The sequence below is a fragment of the Rhinopithecus bieti genome, unplaced genomic scaffold, assembly GCF_001698545.2.
Source record: "Rhinopithecus bieti isolate Rb0 unplaced genomic scaffold, ASM169854v2 scaffold_3947, whole genome shotgun sequence".
In the NCBI taxonomy this organism is placed as follows: domain Eukaryota; kingdom Metazoa; phylum Chordata; class Mammalia; order Primates; family Cercopithecidae; genus Rhinopithecus; species Rhinopithecus bieti.
This window is the reverse complement of record NW_016804220.1, coordinates 288,817-298,181: the sequence shown is the minus strand read 5'-3', so window position 1 is coordinate 298,181 and position 9,365 is coordinate 288,817. Positions and strand designations below refer to the sequence as shown.

Genomic DNA, 9,365 nt, shown 5'->3' with positions numbered 1-9,365 from the left:
GGAGATTGATGTTAAGAATAAAGCTCCGCCCTCCTGTTTGGCTGGTTCTGCATGAATTAATCTGTGTCTCTATTGCAATTCACCAGTCTTGAGAAATGGGCTGTATCTGGGTCACGGGCAAGAAGAACCCATGGGGCAGTAGCAGCTGTGACGGTCAGACAGTCAAAACCAGTGGGGGCTCGGTCCTCCCACCCGCCTACCAGTGGCCTGTCCCTGCCATGCGCACCAGGCGGTGCAGAGGCTGACGCCGTTTGCAGTACTTTTCAAGGTCCTGGCATGCCTGGTCCTGCCCAGAACTTGGCACTACTGAAAAGTGCAAACACCACAAAACAGTTTCTAGGAGAGCGGCCAGGAGGCATTCACAGTTGGGAACAACGGCCTCATTGTTTGGAATCTCATTTAAATGTTGCCAAACCTATTTCATGTCTCTCCTTCAGAAACTGATTTGGAAGGAAATTTGATTCATCTGATTTGCTTATGTGGATGAATAATTATTTATTTGGCCAAATTTGGTTGAATGATAAATTTTTCCACTAATTCTCAATATTAAAACCTTATGGCTTTTTCTACTGAATTATCCAACAGTATCCACTTCCTAACCCCGTGGCTTTCCCCTCCCCCCATTTTTCCTCCAGGGAGGGTATAGACTCTCACACATTCAAAGCATGTTCTGAAATTTCCCTTGCTTGGCTCTGCTCAAAACAAACGTAAACCTGGCTTTCAAGTATTTCCAAGTCATCTATAAAAAAGAAATAGTTTATATAAGCTGATAGAAGTTATTAATATTCATTTAGGGGAAAACGCTGGCCTTTGTGATTGGTAAAACTTGTTTTTATTTCTTTTACTTTATGTGATTTTTGAATATCCTTTTTTTTTTTAAGAGACGGGGTCTCACTGTCACCCAGGCTGGAGTGCAATGGCGCAGTCACAGCTCACTGCAGCCTCGAACTCTTGAGTTCAAGGAATCCTCCCATCTCAGCCCACCAAGTAGCTGGGACTACAGGTGTGTGTTACCACACCCAGCTAATGTTTTTATTTTTTGTAGAGACAGGGTCTTGCTGTGTTGCCCAGGCTGGTCCCGAACTCCTGTCCTCAAGTGATCCTCTTACCTTGTCCTCCCAGAGTGCTGAGATTACAGGCGTGAGCCCAAATATCATTTTTTTTTTTGGACAGAGTCTCGCTCTGTCACCCAGGCTGGAGTGCAGTGGCATGGTCTCGGCTCACTGCAAGCTCCGCCTCCCAGATTCACGCCATTCTCCTGCCTCAGCCTCCCGAGTAGCTGGGACTACAGGCGCCTGCCACCGTGCCCGGCTTAGTTTTTGTATTTATTTTTAGTAGAGACGGGGTTTCACTGTGTTATTCAGGATGGTCTCGATCTCCTGACCTTGTGATCCACCCACCTCGGCCTCCCAAAGTGCTGGGATTACAGGCGTGAGCCACCGCGCCTAGCCCAAATATCCATTTTTAATCAGTACTTTTGTTTAAGACTCTATTGTTATATTGGAGGAAAAAAAAAAAAACCTTTTGTAACATTTCATATATGACAAATCCCAAGAAGTAAAAAAAGGACTTTCGAGGCCCCAGGGCTTCAGAAGTGGGAGTGGGCTCATGGGGTGAGGACACTGTGCCCAGCACTAAGCAGAGTCTTAAGCCTGTTTCTTGCCTGGGGCTGTTTATGCTTCAACACAGTACCTGAAACATTGGGTATTCCAACATCCAAGAGGCAGAACTGCAAATTCCACAAATCCATTCTGACACATGGATAAACTTTTATTGATATACCAAAGGGAAACCAATATTCACCGAAGGCTGCCGAATCCATCTTTCTAAGAGTCAAGGTGTTTGTTTGACTCTCCACCCTTAAAACACTTTGTATGAAATATAGCTAGGAATATACAGAAAGAATTCAGATTACAAAACTCTACAGGAAATCAATAGTCATCATCTAATACTGGAACTACAGTTAAAAAAAAAAAAAAAAGCAATCTTCTAGGAGTCCTAACTGTAGCTTAAAGTATAGATCATCTGTGCCAACTTTCTATAGCAAGTGGTAATAGGCAATTGTAAGCAAACAGTATCAACCTGTATCACTTGTAAAAATCCATCTGAAGGTATTCGGAGCTGTGTGACAGTGGATGTTACTCCTCCAGCTCTCCCACCAGCTCCACAAAATCAGTGATATACCATTTGGCGTTATCCTTGACTTGTTGCCTGATCACATTTCCTCCAAATCCAATGAAAGCATCCTAAGAAGGAAGAAAAGAGAGAGAAATGATTCTTATTTTTATTTATTTATTTATTTATTGGAGTCTCGCTCTGTCGCCCAGGCTGGAGTGCAGTGGCACAACCTCGGCTCATCGCAACCTCTGCCTCCTGCGTTCAGGTGATTCTCATGCCTCAGCCTCCTGAGTAGCTGAGACTCCAGGTGTGCACCAACTTACTGGGCTACTTTTTAAATTTTTTTGTAGGGTCGTTCTATGTTGCCAGACTGCTCTCAAACTCCTCCTGCTTCAGCTTCTGAAGTGCTGGGATTACAGTTATGTTCCACTGCACCCATCCAATTTTGTTGTTCTTTTTTTGTTTTTTAAGACAGGGTCTTACCCTGTCACCCAGGCTGGAGTACAGTGGCACAGTCATGGCTCACTGCACCCTTGAACTTCTGAGCTCAACTGATCCTCCTGCTTCAGCTTCCTGAGTAGCTGGGATGACAAGTGCACATCACAATCCCTGAGTAATTTTTTAGAGATGGAGTTTTGCCATGTTGCTCAGCTGGTTTTGAACCTCTGTGCTTAAGCAATCCTCCTGCCTCAGCCTCCCAAAGTGCTGGGATCACAGGCGTGAGCCACCGCTTCTGGCTGATTTTGTCGTTTCTTGAAAATGAGATTGGGAGCTCCCTGAGAAATCTCTTCATTTTACTTTTATGTATTCCTCATTAAACTAGTAGCCCAATATTCATTACTTAGACAACCCCAACATTGGTTATAAATTATCTAAGCTAACAATAAAAATACTCAAAGGTGGTTGGGTGTGGTGGCTCATGCCTATAATCCCAGCACTTTGGGAGGCTGAGATCGGTGTGGATCACCTGAGTCAGGAGTTCGACACCAGCCTGGGCCAACATGGTAAAACCCTGTCTCTACTAAAATACAAAAAATTTAGCTGAGCATGGTGGCGTGGGCGTCTGAAATCCACAACTACCTTGGGAAGCTGAGGCAGAGAGAATGCTTGAACCAGGACGGCGGAGTTGCAGTGAGTGAGCCAAGATCACGCCATATCACTCCAGCCTGGGTGAGAGAACGAGACGCTGTCAAAAAAAAAAAAAAAAAAAAAAAAAAAAAAAAAAAAAAAAAAGATTCAAAGGCTATGTGCGGTGGCTCATGCCTGTAATCCCAGCACTTTGGGAGGCCAAGGTGGGCAGATCACCTAGGTTGGGAGTTTGAGACCAGCCTGGCTGGAACTTTTTATTTTTATTTTTTTTGAGATGGAGTCTTGCTCTGTCATGCCCAGGCTGGAATACAGTGGCGCGGTCTCGGCTGACTGCAATCTCCCGCCTCCTGGATTCAAGAGATTCTCCTGCCTCAGCCTCACGAGTGCTGCGATGACAGGCGCCCACCAACATGCCTGGCTAATTTTTGTATTTTTAGTAGAGATAGGGTTTTGCCATGCTGGCCAGGCTGGTCTCAAACTCTTGACCTTACGTGATCCGCCCATCTCTGCCTCCCAAAGGGTTGGGATTACAGGCATGAGTCACCTTCGTGCCTGGCCAAAAAGTTTCCTTTTAACCCTTTTTTATTCATCATTCACAAAGAGTATGAATTTTTTTTTTTTTTTAGACAATCCCTATTTTAGATCTCAGGAAACTAGGAGTAAAAACTTCAGCACTATATATATATATATATATATTTTAAGATGGAGTCTCACTCTGTCATCCAGGCTGAAGCACAGTCACGCAATCTCGGCTCACTGCAACCTCCACCTCCTGGGTTCAAGTGATTCTCATGCTTCAGCCTCCTGAGTAACTGCAATGATAGGCACCCATCACCACGCCCAGCTAATTTTTTTGTATTTTTTGTAGAGATGGGGTTTCACCATGTTGCCCAGGCCAGTCTCAAACTCCTGGCCTCAGGTGATCTGCCTGCCTCAGCCTTCCAGAGTGCTGGGATTACAGGCATGAGCCACCGCGCCTGGCCACACTATATTTTTGGTGTAGTTTTTCTTACGTTAGAATGACATGACAAAGGCAAAGCCCTACGTGAAATGGACCCATTTGATATTTACGACACTTGCTATATATAGCATTTGATTATATATATATATATATATATATGGAGAGAGAGAGAGAGAGAGAGAGAGAGAGAGAGGGGGAGAGAGAGAGAGAGAGCACACGCACATTGACTTTAAAATGCTTAGAAATAAAATCCCTGGCCAGGCATGTTGGCTCACACCTATAATCCCAGCACTCTGGCAGGCCAAGGCAGGAAGATCACTTAAGCCAGGAGTTCAAGATTAGCCTGGACAACATAGTGAGACCTCATCTCTATAAAACATAAACAAAATTAGATAGGTGTGGTGGCATGCGCCTGCAGTCCCAGCTACTCAGGAGGCTGAGATGGGAAGATTGCTTGAGTCTGGGAGGTCGAGGCTGCAATGAGCTAAGATTGCGCCACTGCACTCTGACCTGGGTGACAGAGCAAGACCCCAAAAAATAAACAAAACCTCTGCTAGTCTCAGAAAATGAAGTTAGTTCAGAGGAATAAAATGCTGTGGTAGTGTGGGATGCAGTGACGCACACCTGTAATCCCAGCTACCCAGGAGGCTGAGGTGGGAGGATCCTTTGAGCCCAGAAGTTCAGGGCTGTGATAAGCTATGATCACAACACTGCACTCCAGCCTGGGCAACATAGCAAGACCCTGTCTCCAAAAAATAATAAATAAGTAAATAAAAATAAAATGCTCTGATATGTTACAGGTAAATCATATAATCTCTGCAAGCCTCAGTTCCCCTATCAGTAAGAAGAACACAATATTTGGCCAGGCATGGTGGTTCACACCTGTGATATCAGCACTTTGGGAGGCCAAGGCAGGGGAGACTGCTTGAGCTTAGGAGTTCGAGACCAGCCTGGGCAATATGGTGAAACTCTGCCTCGCCAAAAACACAAAATCTTAGCTGGGTGTGGTGGAATGCGTCTGTGGTACCAGCTACTTGGGGGGCTAAGGTGGGAGAATCACTTGAACCCAGAGGGCGGAGGTTGCAGTGAGCTGAGAGCACACCATTGCACTCCAGCCTGGGTGACAGAGTGAGACTCTGTCTAAGAAAAACAAAACAAAACAAAACATAGTATTTGACTTCACAGGGCTGGTATGAGGATTAAATAAGGTAACGTATGAGGAACTAGTATATAAAGTATAAAATGACGTTAAAATCTCGGTTATGAATTGTTGATGGTATTATTTGGGGAAATGAAACCAACCTACTGAGCACACACCTAGGCTAAAAGATGGTGCCCATACTACAGGGATAAGGGCATTGTTAAAAGCTTTAAAAGGTTTTAGTTCCTTATTCATAACTTTCCTTGGGTTTGCACAAAGTTGACAAAACAAGATTGAATTTGTTTTTATTATTTCATTTTATCTTGTAATGAGAGTTGTTTTGTTTAACTCCTGTTTTAAATCTTACATAGTTCTAAATCAGCTGTTTTTATTTTATTTATTTATTTTGTAGAGATGAGGTTTCACTATGTTGCCCAGGCTGGTCTCAAACTCCTGTGCTCAAGTGATCTTTCTGCCTTGACCTCCCAAAGTGTTGGGATTATAGGATACATCAGCTGTGAAAACAAAAGTACGGCCGAGCGTGGTGGCTCACGCCTGTAATCCCAGCACTTTGGGAGGCCAAGGTAGGCAGATCACCTGAGGTCAGGAGCTCAAGACCAGCCTGGCCAATGTGACGAAACCCCGTCTCTACTAAAAATACAAAACTTAGCCGGCATGGTGGCATGTGCCTATAATCCCAGCTACCTGGGAGGCTGAGATACCAGAATGGTTTGAACTGGGAGGCAGATATTGCAGTGAGCTAAGATCATGCCACTGCACTCCAACCTGGGCAATAAGGGCGAAACTCCATCTCAAAACAAAAATAAAGAAATAATAAATAAATATATAAAAAAAGCAAAAGTACAACCTGCAAAAATATTAGCATCCTTAATACATACAGCAGGAGGACAGGCTTCCATGTCTGTGGCACCATCTCCAATCATGATTATTTTCTTAAAATGAAATTTTTCCTTTAAAAGTTTAATCACTTTTCCTTTTCCACCAGATTCAGCTGTTGGCTGTGTCTCATCAAAACCTGCATATTCACCTTAAAAGAGCAGTAAAAACAGGGTTAAAGACCCACAGAAGTATCTTACCAGTGACAGCTTTCTGCATAGATGATATCTTCACTTAAATGTCACTGAGAAGGCAAAAAATGGCCCTGGGTAAAGTTGCACAGCCTCGAGCTCCACACCTGTTCCTGGGAATAAACAAGCTTTGCTTTTTTTCCTTTTATGATTGTGATTATGATTATAGAAATGGGGTCTTGGTATGTTGCCCGGGTTGGTCTGGAACTCCTAGGCTCATGTGATTCTCCTGCTCGGCCTCCCAAAGTGCTGGGATTACAGGTGTGAGCCACCACACCCAGCCAACCTTTGCTTTTAAATTACAAGTATCAATTGTAGAGATGGCCTCTATTAGGGCATAAATACCTAGGGGTGAATTTGTTGTATCCTTTAAGCTTCCAGTAATTCTCAAACTTTGTTGAGGTAGCACAACACCATACAAGAGTAATATATCAAATTAATTAATAATTTATTTATTTTTGAGACAGAGTCTCACTCTGTTGCCCAGGCTGGAGTGCAATGGCATGATCTCCGCTTACTGCAATATCCGCCTCCCAGGTTCAAACCATTCTCGTGTCTCAGCCTCCCAAGTAGCTGGAATTACAGGCGCATGCCACCACGCTGGCTAAGTTTTGTGTTTTTAGTAGAGATGGGGTTTTGCCATGTTGGCCAGGCTGGTCTCGAACTCCTGACCACAGATGATCAGCCTGCCTCGGCCTCCCAAAGTTCTGGGATTACAGGCGTGAGCCTCCGCACCCAGTCTTAATATATTAAATTTAAAATGTTAATATATTATGTCACCCAAGAGGAAATTCCAGCTTATTTTTGATCAATTATTTCTGTTGTTACAGTAATTACCACACTCATTCTTGACTTCTTTTTTCAATGATCTCTATCTCTAGACCATTCAAGAATGTTCTATTAACATGCGGTGGCTCACGCCTGTAATCCCAATACTTTGGGAGGCTGAGGGAGGTGGATCATCTGAGGCCAGGAGTTTGAGACCAGCCTGACCAACATGGTGAAACCCCGACTCTACTAAAAAAAATACAAAAATTAGCCAGGTGTGGTGGTGGGCACCTGTAATCCCAGCTACTCAGGAGGCTGAGGCAGAAGAATCGCTTGAACCCAGGTGGCAGAGGTTGCAGTGAGCTGAGATGGAGCCACTGTACTCCAGCTCTCCAGCTGGAGCAACAGAGTGAGACTCTGTCTCAAAAAAAAAAAAAAAAAAGAATATCACTATCAGTCACCCCCGATATAACTGGAGATCTGAGATAATATAACAACTGTGGCAACGCTATGGAACAGAGAGGGGACAGGAGGCTTCCCCAAGGGCTGTAGTTCAGTAATCCGTTAACAAAAGTCTCCCTTTTAAAGTCTCTGTCTTGTTGTTGTTGTTGTTGTTTTTGCTTTTGTTTTAAGACAGAGTCTCACTCTGTCACCCAGGCTGGAGTGAAGTGGCGTGATCTCAGCTCACGCAGCTTCATGTGATTCTCCTGCCTCAGCCTCCCAAGTAGCTGGGACTATAGACATGCGCCACCACGCCCAGCTAATTTTTGTATTTTTTTTTTAGCAGAGTTTGGGTTTCACTATGTTGGCCAGGCTGGTCTTGAACTCCTGACCTCAAGTGATCCTCCTGCCTCAGGCTCCCAAAGTGTTGGGATTACAGGCATGAGCCACCGTGCCCAGCCAAGTCTCCTTCTTGAGTCTAAATTGCTTCAAATGCATAGAAGTGCCCATAAAGTTGAAATATAACATACAGCAAAGTCAGTCATAGGGGACTTCATAGGAATTAATGTTTCACTAAATGCAGACATTTATGTACAGACAGGTGATGTTATAGATAATAAAGCTAGGACAGGTGATGACCTAAGTCTATTTTGCTGAGCAAAGGGTACCAAAGGGCAAAAGACATCAATTAAGAGGACCATTCATCTCAATATTTAACTCTGATGTGACTGTTTAAGTTGCATTCCAACAGACATTACCCAGAATACTGAATAATATAACTGCTAAGAAAGGGAATATGTTACCATTAACGTCTTACCATTAAAGTAGAATTTCAGCCTATTGGCAAATACATTGGTTCCTGGGATATTGAGCTTTGAAGCAACATGCTCTACAATACTCCTAAAGCCACCAGATATTAGGAAAACCTGAACATTTCGCTCCTGTAGGCGACTTACCAGCTCCCTGCAAAAATAAAATACAAAATACCAAACACTGAGTAATACAAAAAGAAAAAAAAAAGGAAACATGAAGAGGGAAATAAGATATATTTTCTTCTCCTGAATGCATTTGCCTGAGGCATATTTGACAAGGTATATTGCCTGGGGAGTTAGTTTTATATATGTTTTCTTTTTCTTTTTTTTTTCTTTTTGAGATGGGAGTCTCGCTCTGTTGCCCAGGCTGCAGTGCAGTGATGCGATCTCGGCTTACAGCAACCTCTGCCTCCAGGGTTCCAGCAATTATCCTCCCTCAGCCTCAACGGTAGCTGGGATTACAGGCACCCGCCACCACACCCAGCTACTTTATTTTATTTTATTTTTTGAGATGAGTCTTGCTCTGTCACCAGGCTGGAGTGGAGTGGCACGATCTCGGCTCACTGCAACCTCCGCCTACCAGATTCAAGTGATTCTCTTGCATCAGCCTCCCGAGTAGCTGGGACAACAGACGCGCGCCACCATGTCCAGCTAATTTTTGTTTTTTTTGTTTTTTTTTTGAGACGGAGTCTCGCTCTGTCGCCCAAGCTGGAGTGCAGTGGCCGGATCTCAGTTCACTGCAAGCTCCGCCTCCCGGGTTCACGCCATTCTCCTGCCTCAGCCTCCCGAGTAGCTGGGACTACAGGCGCCCGCCACCTCGCCCGGCTAGTTTTTTGTACTTTTTAGTAGAGACGGGGTTTCACCGTGTTAGCCAGGATGGTCTCGATCTCCTGACCTTGTGATCCGCCCGCCTCGGCCTCCCAAAGTGCTGGGATTACAGGCTTGAG

The 9,365-nt window shown here is 44.3% G+C and overlaps 1 protein-coding gene across 7 annotated transcripts in view; it reads right to left on the bottom strand.

Moving 5' to 3' along the window:
* Positions 1-1,749: 1,749 nt before the first annotated feature.
* The window catches only part of PSPH (phosphoserine phosphatase), a 44,990-nt gene continuing 37,374 nt past the window's right edge, over positions 1,750-9,365 (bottom strand). For all 7 annotated transcript variants that reach the window (XM_017867311.1, XM_017867310.1, XM_017867313.1 and 4 more), the window contains 3 exons: positions 8,424-8,569; positions 6,209-6,357; positions 1,750-2,246 (listed from right to left, as the gene is read on the bottom strand). In XM_017867311.1, coding sequence (XP_017722800.1) covers positions 2,139-2,246; positions 6,209-6,357; positions 8,424-8,569 — 403 coding nt within the window. In that variant the 3' untranslated portion in view covers positions 1,750-2,138. The remainder of the gene's footprint in view (positions 2,247-6,208; positions 6,358-8,423; positions 8,570-9,365) is intronic.